Source organism: Glycine max, chromosome 6, assembly GCF_000004515.6.
Source record: "Glycine max cultivar Williams 82 chromosome 6, Glycine_max_v4.0, whole genome shotgun sequence".
NCBI classification, from domain to species: domain Eukaryota; kingdom Viridiplantae; phylum Streptophyta; class Magnoliopsida; order Fabales; family Fabaceae; genus Glycine; species Glycine max.
This window is the reverse complement of record NC_038242.2, coordinates 46,724,263-46,747,284: the sequence shown is the minus strand read 5'-3', so window position 1 is coordinate 46,747,284 and position 23,022 is coordinate 46,724,263. Positions and strand designations below refer to the sequence as shown.

The window sequence follows — 23,022 nt, the reverse complement described above, 5'->3', positions numbered from 1 at the left end:
TGTTTTGAGATTTAATTCCGCACGTTTTCACCGTTGGGTTTTGCGAACTAATATCTGTGGAGGAAGAAAACAGAATCACACGAAGACAATGGAATAAAGACTTCAATCCCTTCTTCTTCTCTCTAATGTTTGGGAACCCTAACAGAGCAACCGGAGGAGGAGCTCTAGAGAGCACCAGAAACGTCACAATTGATAATGTAGAATGCTTGAGCGACTACATCGAGATAAGGGATGAGTTATTCACAATTGAGAATTAGTGAGAACATGTGTAGGGATCCTTAGAGTATCAATTGGAATGGATTTTGGGGTGTTTTTATCATTTTTTATTCTATCCTTATAATTATAATTGTGAATTATATATGTTTGACGAACCAATTGATATGAAATTGATGTGTTCTTGTATTGAGTGTGAATCTTATAAATTGAACCTTTTTCTAATTAGCGTGAATTGATGAAATTAAGTAATGAGAAATTTAGCATAAAAGGGAGTGAGATATTGATTTTGTATTTTCTCCTTTTCATGCTTTTTATATTTTTATTGTTTAAAATTAATATTATATTTGAAGTTGGCCAAAGATTTCTAGTAGACTTGTGTTGTATTGTGTGTTGTATTCCTAGATAATATATATAAATTCATGTATACTTATATATATGGGAAGGTGTTCATATAATTATTTAGAATTGGTACATTTAAAGCTTACTTTGAAATTCATGATCCAATATGATGTATGCTGCTGGTTTTATATATATAGATTTAGCTATATAATTATTTATATTAATATTTTATGTAAATAATATTGTAGTGTTGTTATAGTATGATTCCAAAAATTATTGCAGTGTTGGAGTTTGAGAATATTATGATTAGATTTGATGTACATGTGGATGTTGTACCTTATGAATATCATTATGAATGTTATGAAGATGCATAAATAAACATGAGGCGCAATGATACACCATTTTTTTCCGGATTCAAACCCATGACCAACAAGTCACCAAGGCACAACTTTACCGCTTCACCAGGGCTCGCCCTCAGATAGTTAATAGAATACTCTTCACAAATTTCCCGATAACATTTTTCCTGACAAATAACTTGCTTACTTTGCTTTAAAAAAAAAAAACTTGTTTACCAATGTAAGTATGTAACCAATAATGATTTTCAAACGAAAATGCTAGTTCATCCTTTTTAAAAACTCTCAATTATAGTATCACATTTTCAACCATTACACTTTTGTGGGAAAACAAGCATCATTTTTCATTTCATTTTAGTTGTCTATGTGTTTCTAATGTAAAAAAAACTTCTTTGAGGCCGGGAATAATGCCTTTATCATCAGTTTAATTCCCATATTCGAGACACAACTATTGTCTATGCTACCCTTTCCTTCAACGTTTAATATTAAAAGGGCACAAGCAAACAAAGCACATGAGGTTAGCAAAACCCAAATAAGTAAGACACGATAGCAATTGATCGGTGCTTCAAGAAAGGGACAAAAGTACATCTTTGGGAATGGATAATCATGCTCACGTTCAAAGGAAATTTAGGATTCGTTTGGTAGAGGAAAAAAAAAAGAGAAAAAAAAATTAAAATTTTGAATTAGAATATAGTGTAAAAGTGAGTCTTAAATTATTTTATTATTCATTTTTTTCATTTTTTTACTCTCTTTCTCTTCAAACCAAAAAGGCTCTTAATGTTGGGCCAGATCTTGATATACTCTTGCAGAAAAAGTGATGCTAAGTGCATCCAACATTATTGTTGGTGCATCCAACATTTTTAAGTGAATGAACAAAAATGTTCTTTCCTTAAGTTGTCCGTATGAGTCATACGGATCAACTTGATCCGTATGTTTAAATTATACTTACGGATCAAGTTCATCCGTACAAACCATACGGATCAACCACGAACTCGTGTATCTTTAACATGGGATAATTTTGGAATTAACAAAAAATGCTGAATACACAAACAATAGTGCTGGTACACCTAGCATCACCCTAATAGATAACCAATACATAATAATAACAGCTCGTGTACCATGGATACATAATTTAATCGATTTTGGACCACGCTATTCAATTGGACATACATCTACCAAGGGCTAACTAGCTTGATGCCAAACCCAAGAAGATGTTTACGTACGAAGAAAAATAAAAAATAAAATACAAAATCTCAAGATAATGTTTCATTGAGGCGCTGTTGCTGTAATTGTAGCGTGTCTGGGACTCGTAAGAATTGATGTTATGTTCACAAAACCAGCTTCCCTCAGTGTTTCATCCATATCAGTCAAGTAAAACTCATCAATGAAGGGTTCAGTGCACTTATACAATGTAAACAGGACAGGAGATAATTCCTACAAGACAACAAAAAAGAAAATAAGTTTGATTGATGTTCCTATTTGGACAACAATGTACGTACATGTACTATTAAGTTGATGATGTGTGATAGATGATGAAAATTTCCAAGAAAATTAACCTAGAATTAAATCCCAAGATCAAGCAGTCCCCTTAGGTATACACATATTTTACTTCTTAATAATCACAGGTTTAGCACAATTAAAGAAAAAGGCCATAGAAAATAGACTAAGATAGTAACTCATCTTTTTTTTTTTTTTTTGGTTTCAGTTTGATGATCTCTTAAATTAAACTTCGGTCTCTTAAAGCATCACTATTAGACCAAGTTAGTTTAGTCAACTTATCACAAAAAATTGATCTACTTGGTGACACATGATAAACTGTGAGAGATGCCATGTCAGCCAAAATTAATACCGTTAGTGAAAAAAATTGGAATAAAAAAGAACCAATTTGGTCTAACATAAATAAATTACAAGGGGTTAAAGTGAAATTTTTAAAGTTTAAGAGACCAAATTGATACCAAAAATTAAGATGAGGTATCAAAACCGTATTGTAGCCTACAAAATTTTTATGTATTGGTAATAAAAAAAATAAAGCAGGAAAGCAGGACAAGGACAATGCAATACCTGAACGACCTTTGACTTCATCTGCAGAAGACAGCAACAATAATATGAGCATTTGTGATAAGAGCATGAAACCAGAAAAGTAAAAAAGGAAAAATTGTAATGGTTATATACCGAAGAATCTATCAAAGCTAGTGTGCCTCCAGGCCGAAGGAGACGGAATGCTTCCCTCACTATATTCACTATAACTCTAGTAGGACATTCATGAAACTGCAGAAAGTCAGGGATTCCAGACATTAAAATCCACTAATATCTTGTAAAAAATATAGTTAGAGCGATCTATCTGTGCTTCTATTAATTGTCATGGAGAACACATTCAAAAGATGTTGGATAGGACTTGTGAATTGCAAGAGAAGTAGCACCTATAAACTATAGTTCGCTATTTCAATTGTATGACACCTTTCCTGAAATGTAGCTATAAATCCAAAGACTCTCACTAGAGAAACAAAATACATGTTTGCATAAAGCTATGCTCATCATGAAAAGATTACAGAACTGTGTAGTAATATGAAATTGGGAAATCCACAATGTATTTAATACAAGAACATTGAAAAATATTAGTTTCTGGATAAAATTCAGTGTTTCAATTATATGAATCTTCAAAAATCCATATGCCTATCAGGCCTTTGATTATAGTAATCATATCATATATCACAAAAATTTTGTTCTCAACAGCATAGAGGGACCTCTTTATGCTGAGTTTCTGTTGAGTAGATTGACATAATATATATATATATAGAAAAATAAAATATTTTGGAAGGTTTATGACAGGCATAAACCCTACTTGAGGTATGGTCAGACACTAAGTTGTAGTACTTCTCCCATTGAGGATTTGAACTGTTGTTCACTACTAGACCCAACCCTTGATGGTGAAATTTTAAAGGAGGATTAAACAGGAAAAGAAAAGGCATACCACAAAAGCAATAGAAACCAGGTTGAATGATTTAGAAGGCAGGCCTGTGTCTTCCCCATTTGCATGTATCCATCTTATAGGAAATTTTCTAGGTGGTGCACTCTTTTCCTTATGCTGAGCCACAGCTAGAAAATATGGTGACAGATCTAGCCCCTGGAACAAACATGTCAATCACAATTCACAAAACACATCCATACCAAGTATAAGGCTTCTTTTATTCTTGGAAAATTCAAGTTGGCCAAGAATAATTTTGTTATGTTGACTCTCCAATCTCTAGCATTATATAGAATTCAGAAAGCAAATTCATTCATCCATTAAAAACTCACGGTGACTTTGGCTGTGGGGTACTTGTCCGCAAGATATCTTGTGCTTATACCAATAGAGCATCCAATATCTAGAATGTCATTGATCACAAATGATTCCGAATACTGTATATGGTGTTGTTCAATTGCACGAAGCCAATTGCCGCGCAGTATCTTAATTGCTTCCTGTGTTGAAGAAGCATCTGGAACTGCTCGTCTAGCTATTGACATTGTAGCAGCCTCTGCTTCTGCTGCTGCCTATAATAATTGAATCCAGATTTTATAATAATTGTTTTTTTTTTCAGTTTGACAATAAAAAATAATTACTAATAGATTTCCATCCACGTGTTACTTAACAAAAGAGCAAGTCCAGGAGACACCTAGGACTTAAACAATTGCTAAATAACAAAAAATCACATAATACATGGGAAAATCTCATAATTTTGTCAATAGAGTGCAAGAACCAGATACTTATGTTCACAAGCAAGCCACTAAAGTTGATCATATATGATAACCTACAAAACAGACGCATTCTTTAACCAAAGCATGTTATTAAGGTGCAATAGTTCTAGCCAAAAGAAAATGTTTCAACAAACATTTCTCAGCTATGTTTTGTCAGTTACCATGCATATTATGGATGGATACCACGTCAGAAGGCACAATTGCATATTTACAACAAGATGGAACTTTTGAGTTTTGCACAACTCGTCTAAAATAGAATCAAAACTTTTATGGTGTTTCTGCTACGTCTATTTTTCAGTGGATGAAAAATAGCATCATGGCTTCAATAAAGTTGAACTTATGAAAACTGCACATACTGTATGTATTATGTAACATAAAAGGAAGTGCTGGAAGAAACAAACACAACCAATTCACCTGCCTAACAGGAACATGTTATAAGTTATCTTTTTGTCAAAGAAGGGAGTGGCCAAATTAAACCCTCCATTGACTTATGGGAAAATTCAGAGTTACGAGTTACCACATACCAGCCATGTAAGATTGCCCTCATCATAAGCATGGAATGGATTCAAATAATCTGCGAAGTGAATTAAACAGTCACCCCATTATTTATAATAACATGCACGTGTAAAGACAACAATGAGTAGAAAGGGTAACACAAAAAGTAAAAACAAAAAAGTCAGAAAATTACAATCAGGGTACACTAAAGACTGGTTTTGAATGTTGTCCAGCTCCCTATAAACTTCTGACTCTAAAATCTCTTTCGCCATTTGCCTCCAAGGTATGTTGTTCTTCTCAGCTGTACTGTGCATTCACATCAAAAAAGCCACATTCACTTTCCAATAAAGACATGCTGGACACAACTTCATTTCATCAACATGCAATCAAACATTAGTTCAATGTAACACAACAATAACAACAATAAGAATCTTTTCCTACTAGGAGTTGTCTCCATGCATCAAACTAGTGATCTAGCCAATTTGAAATGTCAAGAACTGAAAAAATACAACAATTATACGAATGGCAGCACAGTGTACACGATTCACACCTCGTGGGTCTCAAATTGGTAGATGTACACAGCCTTACTCTATAAACAAAAGGCTGTTTCCAAAATTTAAACCCTGACCTCAAGGTCACAAGGTAGTAACAAGTAAATGGGATGTCTATTGACGTTTAATATATCTAACATTTCGTATGGATGATCACTATAATATCACATAATGTAACTTCTAGATTTGTCATATTAGTATTCTATAAATAGTTATTAAGGTGAAGTATCCAAGACTTACTCCCGGAGTAAATGTCTAAGACTTACTACTAGCCAATAAAAATTTATCAATTGATTTTTACAAAAAATTACAGATTTAAAATTCTTATAAAATAATGAAGTCAACAAAAATTTCATCCAATATAATAACGAATTGATACTCATTGCACCTGTTTACTACTATTAGTGGAAAAAAGACTTTGTGTGGGCATTTGACAAATAAGAAAGATGTGGGAACTTATGAGTGGTTTATAACAGTTAAAAAATAATTAAGTGAGAGACTAAATAAAAAATGAGAAGAGGAAATTAAAATAGAGCAATGAGTGATTTACAGAAAGGGTAAATAAGTTTTTTTTTATAAAAAAGAAGTGGAAATCAGATGTAAGATATAGCTAAATATTCCATTACTATATTACATACCTACCAATGTTTAAATCATTTAAAATTTGATATACATAATAAATTAATGATTAACATTATATCATATCATATGATTCAATAGTACCAACAAGTAGTTATCTGAGTGGAACCGGGATTGGACCCCTTAAGTTTAGAGGTGATCAATCAAATCTTCTAACAAAATTGGGGTGGATACTTCGCCCAAATGACATGATTACTAAATTATATGATTCAATAGTTTGATTAATAATTGTGATAAAAAGTTATCAAGTGTGTAAAAATAAACATAAAATCTCATGCATTATGAACAATGATCGCACTGAAGTTTAAACTTATGATCTCATGTATTTTACTCCAAACCCTCACACCACTAGGCTGACCGTAGTGGGTAAATCTCATAAAAGGTAGACCCTAATGATATATCCTGCTTCTCTCCCAAAATAAGTATCATATTAGATTTTTTAATATAACATTAATTATTTTTTTTCACAAACATCTCTAATAAATATTACTTTAATTTTTGAACCTAATATTAATAGTACTCTCATTCATCTATTTAATAAGGTTAGTTTAGTAAAAATATTACTTTTGGGACGGAGGAAATACGTTTCTAGTTTACAAGGAAAAGTTACCAATGAATAAGTAAAGTGAGGAAGGGTAGGAACCTTATCAAAGCCCTTCTAGAACCAAGCTTGAGGACAGAGAACAAGGGCTTGAAGGAGATGAGAGCTTGAACGAGACGTGAAAGAGGGGTCTCCCCAACCCACTTGGGTCGCTCCAGCTTCCCTTCTTCGTACTCACCCATTTGCACCGACGCGGCGGCGGCGGCGGCGTCGGACGCCGCCGCGTGAACCGCCCAGTGCCGCCCTCTCGGCGGCCAGGACGTGGCGGTGGTGGCATTGCCGCTGGTGGAGATTACTGCTGAGAGGTTCTGAATTGGCCACAACAGAGCCATTGTTGTGTGTTATGTGTGGAACTTGGAAACATTGCTATTTGCTATGCTTCGCCGCACAATCTCATCCACGTATGGTAACTCGCCACGTAGATTAAACTATGACATCTTCTAACTGTTCTTCTCTTCGGTAAAACGAAGGATATTCATAAGGCAGTTACTTACAATGCCTTAAAATTTTATTCAATGCACTTTTTAACTTTTCAAAAAGTTAATGTAGAATGTAAAATTACATATAGAGAGAGGCTAATTTTATATTTGGAATCAGGTGCAACAAGCAATTGTGGGATAAAGAAACAAATGCATTTTATACAACCAACTCAATTTGAAATCAGTTGTTATCGCGTCACATTTTAGGGTCTCATATAACCATCTTATTATGTGTGTTGTACAAGATTACATTTTTAGTAGTGATTTAAAAATATGATGAAAAATAACTTTTGAGGTAAAAATACTTTTGACAAAGTATCATGATCTTTGTTTTTATTTTTGTTTTATCTATTCAATATGTATTAAAAGGTGTGTCACAATTATTTCAATTACAAATCAAACCTATATTTAGTTTAATATATAAAAAAAAGACTTTTGTTAAGTTCATATCTAAGAAATTAGATCTAATATATTTTTAGGACAAACCTAAGTTATATTTCTAGACGTTCCAACCGTATTAATGTTATATATTATTTTAAAAAATAAAATTGTTAAATGATTATATTAATAATAATCCAGTTTCTTGGCTTAATAATTAATATTTTGTTCAAAATGATAGTACTATATGGATATCGTTTATCTTAAAATATATATTGTAATATATACTTTAATCTAAGTGGATTTTTCTTTAATTCTATTATTTAAATATGTATAATCTTAATATTAATGTATTGTGTCAACAAGTTTGGTTGATCCCATCTTATTTCAAATATTACGAGTCTTGATGAAGTTGAATTTGAATTTACAAAATTGATCATATCAAAATTCCGTACTAAGTGTAGACATAAATTAATTCATCTCATGTTAGTTTTGAATGAATAAAAATCTAAAATGTACATAAACTTTTTGTAATTGTTTATTTTAAACATACTTTTAAAATTGGTAAATGATTTCTAACACAATTGTGAAAATCATATTAAATTTATCAATGGATCTAATCTAATAGGAAATTAGTGTTTTAATAAGTCTAATTTGACTATTAAATCGGTTACACATTCGACCTAGTTTGACATGACCATATATTTCAAAATTACTCACTTGGATTCATCTTTAAAAAATTGTAATTGGCATTTTCGAAAATCTTTCCCTTGATTAAAAATTTCTAAACTTCATCTTTAACCCTCAACTACTACTATCGTTGTTTTTCTTTTTTAGGGCTGCTATTGTAGAAGTCTATTGCAAGCATCTTCACGATTATTTTTTCACATCATGTTTTCATTCTGTAAACTTTGGTATGTTCTCATAGTGTGGGTGTTTTGAAAGTGTTGGAAAGGAAACACGATAGTAGTTTCGTTTTTTTTTTTACTGCACGTTAGTATTTACCATTTAAGAGCTCAATCATTACCATAATTATTCTTTTAATAAAGTTGAACTTTACCCTAAATAAAATGGGCCTGTTTCACTGATTAATCAAATACCGCAGCATACGCATGCCTCAAATTGAAGGCAAGGTTTGTGAGCTGCTCTTGCTATTGTTAAGGAAAATAGAAAGAGATTCCATAATAAACCAGTACACTGATAAGGAAGATAAAAGGAACAGCCATGCATTATGAATCAATAAAATCATTTTAAGCATCTTAATAAATAAAATATCTCAAGAAGGTGTGATGTTTCATTGAGGCACTGTTGCAGTAATTGTCACATGTCTGGGGTCTGTAAGAATTGATGTTATGTTCACAAAACCTGCTTCCCTCAGTGTTTCATCCATATCAGTCAAGTAATACTCATCTAGAAAGGCTTCTGTGCTCTTAACCAATGTAAAGAGAACTGGAGACAATTCCTACAAAACAACAATGTACATGTACTAATACTTGTTAACACTCACAGGTTTAGCACAACAAAAGAAAAAGGCATTGAAATATTTAGGATAAAATATGTACTGGAACTTGATTTTAATCCTCGAATTTCAACTTGGATACACTTGGTCCCTGAAGTTTACAAAAACCAATGGTTTTCATCCCTCCTCACAGTGAAAACCTTCTAATGAGGGACAAAAATTACTATTTTTTTTTTAACAATCAAGGACCAAATTGATCAAAGTTAAAGTATGGGAACTAATACCAATTTTTTTTACCCAAAGTAAAAGTAGGGGGACTAAAAACATATTTTATCCAAATATTTATGTATTGATTATAAGAAACAACAAAGCAGGATAAACACAATACCTGAAGGACTTTATATACCAAAAAATCTGTCAAATCTAGTGTGCCTCCTGGCCAAAGGAGCCGGAATGCCTCTCTTACCAAAGTCACTATAACTCTTGTTGGACATTCATGAAGCTGCATATAGTCAGGGAATCTAAACATTAAAATCCACTAAATGATGTTGCTTCTCCCGGTGAAGATTTGAACGGTAGTTTGCTATTTTATGAGTAACTAGTTCATTCCACTAGACCAAACCATTGTTGGTGAAACTTTAAAGGAGGATTAAATAGGTAAAATAAAAAAGGCATACCACAAAAGCAATAGAAACAAGGTCGAACGACTTAGAAGGCAAGCCTGTGTCTTCCCCATTTGCATGTATCCATCTTTTAGGAAATTTTCCGGGTGATGTTCTCTTTTCCTTATGCTGAGCCACAGCTAGAAAATAGGGTGACAGATCTAGCCCCTGGAACAAACATATCAATCACAATTTGTAAAACACATCCATACCAGGTTGAAAGGCTTCTTTTATTCTTGGTAAATTCAAGTTGGCCAAGAACAATTTTATGTTATGTTGAATCTCGAATCTCCATCATTATATAGTATTCAGAAAGCAAATTCATTCATCCAATAAAAACTCACTTACAGTGACTTTGGCCGTGTGGAACTTGTCTACAAGATATCTTGTGCTTATACCTACAGAGCATCCAATATCTAGAATGTCATTAATCACAGATGATTCTGAATGCTCTATATGGTGTTGTTCAATTGCACGAAGCCAATTGCCATGCAGTATCTGATTTGCTTCCTGTATTGAAGAAGCGTCTGGAAGTGCTCGTCTGGCCATTGACATTGTAGCAGCCTCTGCTTCTGCTGCTACCTATAATCATTGAATCCAGATTTTACAATTTTGTTTTATTTCAGATTGGCAACAAAAAAAAAATTTACTAATAGATTTCTATCCACATGACATGATAGTCTGCTTAACAAAAGAGCAAGCCCAGGAGACACCTATTTAAACAATTGCTAAATAACAAAAAATATATAACATGTGGCAAATATCATAATTTTGTCAATAGAGTGAAAGAATAGATACTAATGTTCACAAGCAAGCCACTATATTTGATCATCTGCAAATATTATAACCTACAGAACAGACACATGCTTTAACCAAAGCATATTATTAAGGTGCATATATTGGATGGATGCCAGGTGAAAAGGCAGTTGCATTACAATTTACAACAATAAGGTGGAACTTTTGACACAACTCAGTCTATAAATAGAATCAAAACTTCAACTGTTGTGGTGTTTCTGCCATGTCTACATTTCAGTGGGTGAAAAATAGTATAGTAGCTTTTATATTAATAAATTTGAATAATATAAAAAGAAGTACTGGGAGAAGCAACCACAACCAATTCACCTAAAAACAGGAACATGTTATGTCTGATTAACAAAGAAAGAAGTTACCAAATTAAACCTTCCATTGACAATGAGAAAATTCAGAATTACCACATAACAGCCATGTAAGATTGCCCTCTTCATATGCACGGAATGGATTCAAATAATCTATGAAGTTAATTAAGCAGTCACCCCATCATTTACAACGACACGCAAGAGAAAAGACAACAATGAGTAGAAGGGTAAGACAAAAGGTAAAAAGAAGAAAGTCAGAAACTTACAATCAGGATACACTAAAGACTGGTTTTGAATGCTGTTCAGCTCCCTATAGACTTCTGACTCTAAAATCTCTTGTGCCATTTTCCTCCAAGGTATGTTGTTCTTCTCAGCTGTACTGTGCATTCATATCAGAAAACCACATTCACTTTCTAATAAAGGCATCATGCATAGCAGAAAGTGAGGAAAGTGAGGAATGTAGTATGAACCTTATCAAAGCCCGTCTAGCACCAAGCTTGAGCATGGAGTATCATGGGTATCCGTTTGAATCCATCCCGACTCTAAGGAAAAATATTGGAGTTAATCGAACATGAATTCAGAAATTATTCAACTTTTTTAATTGAAATTAATATCAGAAATGAAAATGTGACTACTAGTGATATATCCGTCTAAAATTTAATTTATTATTTGTTAATTTTATTTTAAATTTTTTATATAATTTAAGATTTTTTTCATACTTAAAAGTAAATGTGTAATAATTAATTTATTTTTTTAAAACCAGATTTTAATATAAGTTTTAAAAAAAAACACTTATTTTAGAAATTTGAACCAAAAGGAAACGAGAATATCTAATACTCAACTAGGATAAGGATGAAATAATAAATTTCAAGCCATGAGATATTAAGAATGGATACAAAAACATGTTAGAAAGTCAAAATCGGAAACTTGGAAGGCAATGTCTATGCTTCGTTGCACAATCTCCCTCACCTATAACCTCTAGCCACGTGGAATTTCAATACTGCTGTGAGATATCTTCTGGATCACCACGTGGGTAGTGAAAAATTATTAAAAAGGATAATTTTATACTACAAAAGAGAATTAATTTTTAATTGTCGGATGAAACTTTTTTTAATACACAAAAAATTATTTGTGAATGTTCTTTTAATTTCAAAAAATATTATTAAGTGTGTTGCAATTTTTTAATATATATAAACTATTGCTTGATTAGAAAATTTGATAAAAATATATGTATTTTTTTCTTTTTGTATGTAATTTTTTCTTGATTATTAAAAGAAATTATATTGAATTTCTTATAAATGTTTTTTAAAATATTAAAGATGTGTTTTCTTTTAATATTCTTTTATAAAAAAAATAGGAGAATTGTCAAGTGAATTGAAAATCAAGGGTGCCAACATAGGTGAACATCACATGTGATATAAATTATTTTCTTCTAGGATTTCTTCTTTTTCTCATAATATTTCTTTGAGTAAACATAGGGGACGTTTGGGAGTCGATTTTTTTTTTACTTATTAAAGAATTCTTGAAAAATCATAATTCTCAGTTTGATATGTAATAAATGAAAAAAAAATCTTAGGAAATTATGTTTTTCTGTAATCAATTTTAGCTCAAATTTTCACAAAACATTCCAAGGGGGTTGGGAATCCAAGTTTTCTGAGTGAAGGAGAAGTTTTAATTACACAAAACAAAATGATTATATTATCTTTTTTACAATTATAAATTAGAATCTACTTGACTGTATTTATCCAACAGTTTCGATCTCTACTATTGTTGCACTATGTTTATGGTATATTTACTTTTTATATTTCTTTACTTTTGGGTGTTTCTTATTGTCTAAAGTTTTTATAATTGACATTATTCTTGTTAAGCATTACTTGATATGATCACTTGTGTTTATTTTTCTGATAGCAGTCAATCATTGACTTCCATAATTTGATTCAATGAATACAAAATCAAAAAATAAAAATGAAAACTTCAAAGTTGTTGAAAAGATTATTCAATCATTATGATATATTTTTAATTAACGTTATATTTGTAAAAAAAATCTTATATACTCAAAAGTTATAATGTAATCAAACATGAGAATCTTTATTTTTTAAAAAATATATTAAGATTAATCAAATATATTTTACACATTCTTAGAAACCATGATTTCCAAATGTAAAAACTTTCCCATACCCATAGTTCTTTAAGCTAATTATAATAAATGAAAAAAAATCTTACAATAGAGGCTTAACTCTTAACTATTCCAAAGGAAAATGTCAATCCATCCTTTTTAAAGACTCAAATATAGTATTACATTTACAGCCGTTAAACATGGTGACTAAATAAACAATGTTTTATTATTTATGAAATGTGTTTTTGAACCTTTTAAAATTTAAAAAGGTTTTACTCGTTCTAATTTTTTTTGTCTATTTCTACTCTCTTATTTTAAAATGTATGATCTCCGGTCTAAATCACTTTTTGGTTGTCTGTGTAAAAGATCTTTCAAGCTGGGAATAATGCCTTTATCATCAGTTTTTCTATTAAGAGTAATATTCCCTTGTTGGAGAGCACTTACCTACTGTAAATCATTTTCTATCATTTTAATCAAATACAATGAGTTACTTTGTTGTTACTCCACTCTTCTTTAAGCTTTACGATGTGTTGCCACATCAATTAAGGATTACTTCCATCTAATCTCAATTCTCTGATCCTGTAAAAAAAGAAAATCTCAATTCTGTATGATAGTTTCATTTTTGAGACAACTATTGTCTTGTTGTCTATGCTACCTTTTTCTTCAACGTTTACTATTAAAAGGGCACAAGCAAACAAGGCACAATAGGTTGGCAAAACCCAAATAAGTAAGATACTATAGTAATTGATCGGTGCTTCAAGAAAAGGACAAAAGTACATTTTTGGGAATGGATAATCATGCTCACATTCAAAGGAACTACTGATAGACATGGAAAAAAAAAATCAGTACCCGTATACACCCATCTGAATCTTCTGATTTTGATGAATAATATTTAAATTGATCGGATATGAATTCGGACAAAAGGCGGATACGGGTATGAGTATAAGATTATTACATCCGTTCCGATCCTGAACCCGGACTCATCTCCTCACTTAAAATTTTTAGAATATTTGCATAATTTAATCAAAAGGCCTAGAATTTTTATTAGTAATTAATTGTATTTTAAATTTTTTACATAATTTAATATTTTTTTCTTAACGATTTTTGTGGACACATACGCTGTAATAAATTTAATGATATAAGTAGTTAAAAATAAAAATTTAACAATCAATTTATTTTTTCTAAAATCAAATTTTTAATATTTTCTTTACAAAAAAAATTATTATTCTAACTTGAATCAAGTCTGATACGGGATCGAGATACCCGATACTCAACGGATACGGGGATGAGATAATAAATTTTAACCCGTCGGGTATCGAAAATGAATATGGAGACATGTTGAAGAGTGAAAATGATCGAAGATTAGAAAAATAATATTCATCTCTATCCCACCCCATTGCCATGTCTAATTATTGTTGCACCAGATCTTGGGATAATCTACAAAACCAATAACTAATAATAAAAGATCGTGGCACGTGGATACATAATTTAATCAATTTTTGACACGCTATTCTATTGGACATACATCAACCACGGACTGACTAGCTTGAAGCCAAACCCAAGAAGATGTTCATGTACCAAGTAAAATAAAAATAAAATAATCTCAAGATGTGATGTTTCATTAAGGCACTGTTGCAGTAATTGTCACGTGTCTGGGGTCCGTAAGGATTGATGTTATGTTCCCAAAACCAGCTTCCCTCAGTGTTTCATCCATATCAGTCAAGTAATACTCATCCAGAAAGGGTTCTGTGCTCTTAAGCAATGTAAACAGGACAGGAGACAATTCCTAACAGACAACAAAAGAAAAGAAGTTTGATAATGTTCATATTTGGACAACAATGTACGTACATGTACTATTAATGATGTATGATGGATGATCAAATTTTCCAAGAAAAAGTAACCCAGCATTAAATCCCAAGATCAAGCAGCCCCCAAAGGGACTTTGTGCTGTTTTTTTTAATCTCATTTACAAATTATTTACTTGTTAATAATCACAGGTTTAGCACAATTAAAGAAAAGGCCATAGAACATAGACCAAAATAAACTTTTTGTGCCTCATATTATTTTGTTGGTTTCAGTTTGATCTCCTAAACTTTGGTCCCTTAAAACGTCTCTATTAGACCAAGTTAGTTTAGTCATTCTATTAGACACATGGCAAACAAACTGTAAGAGATGTCATGTCAGCCAAAATTAATACCATCAGTGAACAAAAACTGATAAAAGAACCAATTTAGTATAACATATAAATACTTTACAAGGGAATACAGTAAAACTTTTTAAATTTAGGAAACCAAATTGAGATAAAAAAATTAAGATGAGGTATCAAAATTGTACTTTAGCCTACAAAATATTTATGTATTGATTAGAAAAGAAATAAAGCACGAAAGCAGGAAAATGCAATACCTGAAGGACCTTTGACTTTGTCTGCAAGAGGCAGCAATAATAATATGAGCATTTTTTTATCAATAATAATGTGAGCATTTGTTATAGGAGCATGAAACCAGAAAAGAAAAAAAGCAAAAACTGTAATGGTGATGTCATATACCGTAGAATCTACCAAAGCTAGTGTGCCTCCAGGCCGAAGGAGACGGAATGCTTCCCTCACTAAATTCACTATAGCTCTTGCAGGACATTCATGAACCTACTTATAGTCACGGAGTCCAGACATCAAAATCCACTAATATCTTACTACAAAAAAATATTGTTAGAGCAATCTATCTGTGCTTCTATTAATTGTCATGGGGAACAACATTCAAAAGATGTTAGTTATGACTTGTGAATTGCAAGTAGCACCTACAAACCATAGTTTGCTATTTCAATTGTATGACTCCTTTCCTGGAATGTAGATCTAAATCCAAAGACTCCCGTTAGAGAAAAAAAAAATACATATTTGCATAAAACTATGCTCATCATGAAAAGATTACTCAACTATGTGGTGATATGAAATTGGAAATCCACAATTGATTTAATGCAAGAACACAGAAAAATATTAGTTTCTAGATAGAATTCTGTGTTTCAATTATATGAATCTTCAAAAAAATCCATATGCTTTCTAGGCTTTTGACTCCAGTAATCATCAAGAATATTTTGTTCTCAACAGCACAGAGGCACCTCTGTATTCTCAGTTTCTGTTGACTAGATTGACAAAATATATATAGAAAAAGTAGAATATTTTTTAAAACATTTTTTGGAAGGTTTCTGACAGGTATAAATCCTACATGAAGTATGGTCAGACACTAAATGGTAGTACTCCCAGTGAGGATTTGAATTTTGAACTGATGGCTACTTTAAGAGAAGAAACCAGCCCATTCCTCTAGTCTAGACTCAACCCTTGTTGGTGAACTTTAAAGGAGGATCAAATAGGAAAATAAAAAGCATACCACAAAAGCAATAGAAACAAGGTTGAATGATTTAGAAGGCAGGCCCGTGTCTTCTCCATTTGCATGTATCCATCTTATAGGAAATTTTCTAGGCGGTGCATTCTTTTCCTTATGCTGAGCCACAGCAAGAAAATAGGGTGACAGATCTAGCCCCTGGAACAAACATATCAATCACAATTCGCAAAGCATAATCATACCAAGTATAAGGTTTCTTTATTCTTGGTAAATTCAAGTTGGCCAAGAATGATTTTTATGTTATGTTGACTCTCCAATCTCCATCATTATATAGTATTCAGAAAGCAAATTCATTCATCCATTAAAGACTCACTCACGGTGACTTTGGCTGTGGGGAACTTGTCTGCAAGATATCTTGTGCTTATACCTACAGAGCATCCAATATCTAGAATGTCATTGATCACAGATGATTCTGAATACTGCATATGGTGTTGTTCAATTGCACGAAGCCAATTGCCACGCAGTATCTGATTTGCTTCCTGCGTTGAAGAAGCATCTGGAATTGCTCGTTTAGCTATTGACAATGTAGCAGCCTCTGCTTCTGCTGCCGCCTATAATAATTGGATCCAGATTTTAAAATAATAGTTGTTTTTTTATTTTTAGTTTAACAATAAAAAATAATTACTAATAGAATTCGATCCACATGATGTAGCACTTGATAGTCTGCTTAACAAAAGCGCAAGCCCAGGAGACACCTAGGACATAAACAATAGCTAAATAACAAAAAAACACATCATACTTTGGAAAATCTCATAATTTATCAATAGAGTGAAAGAAACAAATACTTGTGTTCACAAACAAGCCACTAAAGTTGATCATCTACAAATATGATAACATACAGAACAGACACATTCTTTAACCAAAGCATGCTATTAAGCTGCAATAGGTCCAGCCAAAAGAAAATGCTTCAACAAACATTTGTCAGCTATGTCTGTTACCATGAATATCGTGGATGGATATCATGTCAGAAGGCACAATCGTATATTTACAACAAGAAGATGGAACTTTTAGCACAACTCGTTCAAAATAGAATAAAAACTTTCGTGGTGTTTCTGCTGCGTCTACATTTCAGTGGGTGAAAAATAGCAACATGGCTCAATAGTAATAAATTTGAACTTATGGAAACTGCACATAAGGTATGTATATTGTAACATAAAGGAAGTGCTGGGAGAAACAACCATAACCAATTCACCAACCTAACAGGAACATGTTATAAGTTGTCTTATTGTCAAAGAAAGGAGTGACCAAATTAAACCATCCATTGTCTTATTATCACATACCAGCCATGTAAGATTGCCCTCATCATATGCATGGAATGGATTCAAATAATCTGCAAAGTGAATTAAACAGTCACCCCATTATTTATAATAACATGCACGTGTAAAGACAACAATGAGTAGAAGGGTAACACAAAAAGTAATAACAAAAAAAGTCAGAAAATTACAATCAGGGTACACTAAAGACTGGTTTTGAATGTTGTCCAGCTCCCTATAAACTTCTGACTCTAAAATCTCTTTCGCCATTTGCCTCCAAGGTATGTTGTTCTTCTCAGCTGTACTGTGCATTCACATCGAAAAACCACATTCACTTTCCAATAAAGACATGCTTGGCACAATTTCATTTCATCAACACACTGATCTAATAGTTTGATTAATGAAGTTTACTTTGTCGTAAAAAGTTATTAAATGCGTACAAATGAATATAAAATTTCTCATGATCGTAAATACTAATTCACACCGATTAAAAAAGTTACATAACCACGTTTAATTGCACTAGTTTTAATTAAAAAGTAAATTTTTTCTCAACTTATCCAAGTTGGTATTAGGAATAAAGAAGAGTTATTGAAACTAACACCTCAACTAAGCGAAGGATATTTAGAGATACCAATATTAAATAAAGTAAAACCAGTTAAAAAATATTTACATTTGAGACCAAGAAAAGAGTGTGTTTTTTTTTTTCTCTTAAGAGCGGAGGGATTACATTACAAGCAAAAGTTACCATTAAGCAGTTATAGAAAATTAGAAGTTGAATTAGGATAGTGAGGAATGAATGATGATGAACCTTATCAAAGCCCTTCTAGCACCAAGCTTGAGAACAGAGTAGAAAGGCTTGAAGGAGATGAGAGCTTGAACGAGACGTGAAAGAGGGGTCTCCCCAACCCACTTTGGTCGCTCCAGCTTCCCTTCTTCGTACTCACCCATTTGCACCGACGCAGAGGCGGTGGTGTCGGACGCCGCCGCGTGAACCGCCCAGGGCCGCCCTCTCGGCGGCCGGGGTGTGGCGACGGCGGTGGCATTGCCTTTGGCGGAGATGAGTGCAGAGAGGTTCTGAAGTGGCGAAGACAGAGCCATTGTTGTGTTCCGTTACTGTGTGTGCAAGTGACAACCAGAAAGACATGGCTATGCTTCACCGCAAAATCTCCTTCATCTATAGAATTTCGCCACGTGGATTTGAAAACTACTCTTATTTTTTGTTTAACAAAAAGACAGAATGTAAATCCATCACCAGCACATTCGTGCAAAATATTCTTTATATTTAATGATTAATTTTTGTTGGTAAATAATTATTTTTAGTGAGATCCTTCTTTTAATTATGATTTTTTTTTCATTCTGAGACCTAATTTAAAGAGATTGAGTAACATACTTAGTTAATTAAAATTAGAATTGCTAAAAAAAAGTTAATTAAAATTATTGTTCCAATACATGATTAATTTAACTTACATCCATTGAAATTTTCTAAATTTTCTTTTTTATCCAAAAATATATTATTTATTAAATGAAAATATAGTTAATTTCTTATGTTTTTAAAATATGAACTATATATTTTTTATTATCTTTTTATAAAATAATAAGAGACTTATCATTTATCAAGTGAATTAAAACTGAGGATGCCAGCAAAACAATGGTCTCTGACTCTGAACACCACATGGAATTAAAAATCTTTTCCTTCATGTCTTGGGTATCTTCTCTTCTCATAATATTTTAGTTAACATATAATTTTGTCTCTGAAAATGATAACTGTGTTGATTTAGTTTCTAAATATTTGTATATGTATACAATTTAGTCTCCAAAATGATAACTTCAAATTTTGATTAAAAAAAGCCATTATTAAAAGAATAAATTGTAAACTTGTTTTGTTTTAGTAATGTATAATCGTTTTCTGGGTCTGACATTAAATTTATATTGTTAATCACTGATTTTATTTTTTTTGAAATATTCACTAGCAAATCCTTTAATTGGGGAAACATCTTTTGTTCACTTTAATTGAGAAATGGTATTTGGACTTTATGCCCAATGACAATCAATTCAACACACATCTGATAATGCTAATAATATTGGCCCCGAAAAGGTGTGATATGTTCTTTATTTTAAGTATTTAAATTTTAGGTAGCATTGCTTCATGAGAAATAAATTTGCTTAAAATGTATGAAGTCATTATGAAAGATACACCCTAAGATCAAATTGAGGGCAGAGCTTGTGAGCTGCTCTTTCTACTGTTAAGGGAAACGGACAGAAGAGATTTTACATTAAACCAGAACACTGATAAGGAGATAAAAGGAACAACCATTCATGATGAATCAATTGTAAAATAATTTTAAGCATCTTAATACATGGATTTAGCTTTGATCAACCAATTCTTAAAAAAAAGTCTGTTTTATGGCTCTTCTTTAAGCAAACAGCAATCTGAGTTAGATTTCCATTGCCTCATTGTACAATAGTAGCAAGACATACACTTAACAAAAGGGAGGGAACTCAAAACTTTATGCACACTTGTCCTCTTGACATTGCGTAATTGACACCCTTCCATGTCTCCAATCCATCATCTCATTCTTTTCCTGAATTCAAAATTTAGGCTTCCCAGTATTTTTTGGAGTTTTGGAGTAAGAAATAGTATAAGATCTAGTAGAAAGCATCGTTAAACTTCAAATTACCAACTTTTTTCAAAATGACAGATTACTATTGTTTGCTTTCTATGCTTAAGATAATTCATAACAATAGGAGCAAATTACAATAACCACAAAGTTTAGTGTAATTACACAAGCAGTTTTTTAACCATCACATTCATCTCCCTTGTAAGAGGTGTTAGTATAAGATTTGACAGAGAATTGTTGGGGGTGTTAGTGTAATGTTTTCAAACATATAAGAGAATGTTAGGGTAACGTTTTCAATTAAATTGGAGTTAGTGTAGGAAAATAAAAAAGGGGGGAATTATGTGTAATATGATAAAAGTTCCGGGAATGGTGTTGTAATTTGCTTTAACAATAGATATCGATATCCTTCAGTAAACAGGGTACAATATCACAGAAGACTCTATTTAAATCAAAGGATTAAAAGTGCTATGATCAGTTATCCATCAACCAATCTGTCAAAGCACCTAAATATTTGTACACCCCAGAATTGTTCACATGATTTGTCTTCTAAGAAGTACATATCCAAGTTACAAATCATGGAACAACATTTCAGTATGTATACATGAGTTTACATGGTACATGAAATCACTACTATGACTCACCTCCTCATCACATTCAAACTTGGTATGGAACTATGGATATGCAGATTTAAATTACTTAACAAGGTATCTTACAAAAAATCTTCTAAAGATGAAGAACTGAATATAGAAATCCTTCTTCTTTTCCTGGTTCCTAAAATGTCCTCTGAAACAGAAAATCTGTTGAGCACAGACTTGAGAGCTTGGTGAACAGAAACGGCAAGAAACTGACGGTATGCGGCATCTTCAAAGTTCTGTTCTTTGCAACTAATTATCACAAAGACATTCTTCATCCTGCCTTCCAAGGTTGCAATATCTGCCCTTGTTATCATAAGATGGAGAGCATCTAGTGCTTGTTTTATATCAGACAACAATCCGGGTTTATATTCACAACATAGTGATGCTCTAATTGAATAAGGAAAACCATTCAACCCACCCTCCTGTTCTTCAACACTTATTTCATCATTGTCCTTTGGTATCATCAAACCCTCACAAGCTTGTGCTGCATTCTTCTTCAGCTCTTTCAAATGTCTAATAACCTCACCAAGTAATGATGCTTTGTCCATCTATATGTTCAAAAGTGAAAATGAGAAACTCAAAATTTTAAACAATGAATGAAATCTAACATTGTTTACTTCTACTGACATCAGAATTCATAAATCAAACTATAAGCACAACTAAGTTGGATTGATAATATCAAGTTCCTCTCGCCCCCTTTTTAGGAAAGAAAACTCAAATTGAATCCTTGGCAATCAAAGCAACAAATCAACTACTACCAACTAGCATAGTTACATTCAAAAATTTCAAGTACCCAACACTTCATTAATACATGTTGAGATGGTCATGGAAGCAGAAGAGAGTGCTAATGAGTTTATTTGCTCAAAAAATACTCCAAAAAGTCAAAAGCTGTAATGAAGATGAATGCAAACATGATATGTACCAAATCCATCAAACTGTGAATTGTCACGCTATGCTCACAATGCAATTGCCAGTAAAAGCGAAAAAAGTAAAATAGAAATCATTACTATACACCCTTTGAAGTTTGACCTACCATTCATGCATGACCCAATTCAATTAAATGACTAACTCAGTTTAACACTATTCACAATTTACTCAAATCACTTAATCACTTAGGAGATATAAGGTTGACCCAATGGTTGGGAAAAGAATAGAGGGAGAAGGGAGGGACGAGAGGTTGCAGGTTCGAATCCCACTTAACATAACTAACAAACTAACATTTGTAGATAAAAAAAATAATACATAAACACTTTCTCGATCATTTGAAAAAGGCCAAAAACCCAAAAATGGAGCCTGAAAAAAGCATTATGTTGAACAAACCTTCATAGCACCCGGAATCACACTGCGAAGTGTATCAAGATGTGCATTAATCCTTGCCCTCCTTTTCCTCTCTGCCTCACTATGGCTCTTCAAAGCTTCAATGCTTCTCTCAGTGGACACCCCTTTCTTTTCCAATCTCACAGGTTCCTCCACAAGCTCCCCTCTCTCCCTATCCAATACCAGAGAGAAAGATGAACCACACCACCCACTTCCAATCACACCATTGCTTCCTTCAAAACCATCACTTTTCCTCTTGGTGACATCTTCATCAATGCCACCACCCCATAAAAAATCTTCCATTTCCATGCCTCAATAACAATAATAAAGTTAATGTTCAAAAGGGTAGGTGATTTCACAAATAGCACGTGAAATGGGAAATGGGGTTGTTTTGTTCTTTCTTATAGTGGGTTTGGAGTGTGTGTGTGTTTGGAACTAAGTAAGAATGGTGAGTGTCTGAAACAGTGTAACAGTGTCAGTGACAGCATATGAAGATGGCAAAAGAAGTAATAATGAGAAAAGATCTGAAGGGTACTAAGTAAGAATTGCAGAACACTTGACCTGTGTTGTTAAGGAAGGAAGAACAAGAACACAACACCTTTTAATATTGGAGTAGTTCTTTGTCCCCAACAAGATGTTGGGGGTGTGGCTCCTGCACTATTTTAT

The 23,022-nt window shown here is 32.5% G+C and overlaps 4 protein-coding genes across 5 annotated transcripts; all 4 read right to left on the bottom strand.

The window, feature by feature from the left end:
- Positions 1 to 1,981: 1,981 nt before the first annotated feature.
- Positions 1,982 to 7,339, bottom strand: LOC100786025 (uncharacterized). 2 transcript variants are annotated; one of them, XM_003527343.5, is made up of 8 exons: positions 6,972 to 7,331; positions 5,332 to 5,444; positions 5,168 to 5,217; positions 4,206 to 4,439; positions 3,880 to 4,032; positions 3,081 to 3,176; positions 2,970 to 2,990; positions 1,982 to 2,342 (listed from the first exon to the last, which is right to left on the bottom strand). In XM_003527343.5, exons 1-8 carry the CDS (start codon positions 7,259 to 7,261, stop codon positions 2,175 to 2,177), a joined length of 1,125 nt encoding a protein of 374 aa, XP_003527391.1. In that variant the 5' UTR covers positions 7,262 to 7,331; the 3' UTR covers positions 1,982 to 2,174. The 2 variants fall into 2 exon arrangements, with proteins under 2 accessions (XP_003527391.1, XP_040872641.1); XM_041016707.1 differs by having other exon boundaries at positions 2,970 to 3,176; positions 6,972 to 7,339.
- Positions 7,340 to 9,015: 1,676 nt separating this feature from the next.
- LOC100786541 (uncharacterized) lies at positions 9,016 to 11,533 on the bottom strand (the record flags this gene model as incomplete). The annotated part of the gene is made up of 7 exons (XM_014777092.2): positions 9,016 to 9,248; positions 9,634 to 9,747; positions 9,923 to 10,075; positions 10,256 to 10,485; positions 11,122 to 11,175; positions 11,289 to 11,401; positions 11,493 to 11,533. Coding segments are annotated over 7 exons (873 nt in total), but the record flags the coding sequence as incomplete, so codon positions are not given.
- A 3,032-nt stretch (positions 11,534 to 14,565) lies between these two features.
- LOC100785497 (uncharacterized) lies at positions 14,566 to 19,009 on the bottom strand. The gene is made up of 8 exons (XM_003527342.5): positions 18,595 to 19,009; positions 17,978 to 18,090; positions 17,814 to 17,863; positions 16,851 to 17,084; positions 16,519 to 16,671; positions 15,684 to 15,779; positions 15,542 to 15,562; positions 14,566 to 14,924 (listed from the first exon to the last, which is right to left on the bottom strand). The coding sequence occupies exons 1-8, from the start codon at positions 18,882 to 18,884 to the stop codon at positions 14,760 to 14,762; spliced, it is 1,122 nt and encodes a 373-aa protein (XP_003527390.1). The 5' UTR covers positions 18,885 to 19,009; the 3' UTR covers positions 14,566 to 14,759.
- A 1,773-nt stretch (positions 19,010 to 20,782) lies between these two features.
- LOC100784966 (transcription factor bHLH30) lies at positions 20,783 to 23,022 on the bottom strand. The gene is made up of 2 exons (XM_003527341.5): positions 22,360 to 23,022; positions 20,783 to 21,587 (listed from the first exon to the last, which is right to left on the bottom strand). Exons 1-2 carry the CDS (start codon positions 22,663 to 22,665, stop codon positions 21,114 to 21,116), a joined length of 780 nt encoding a protein of 259 aa, XP_003527389.1. The 5' UTR covers positions 22,666 to 23,022; the 3' UTR covers positions 20,783 to 21,113.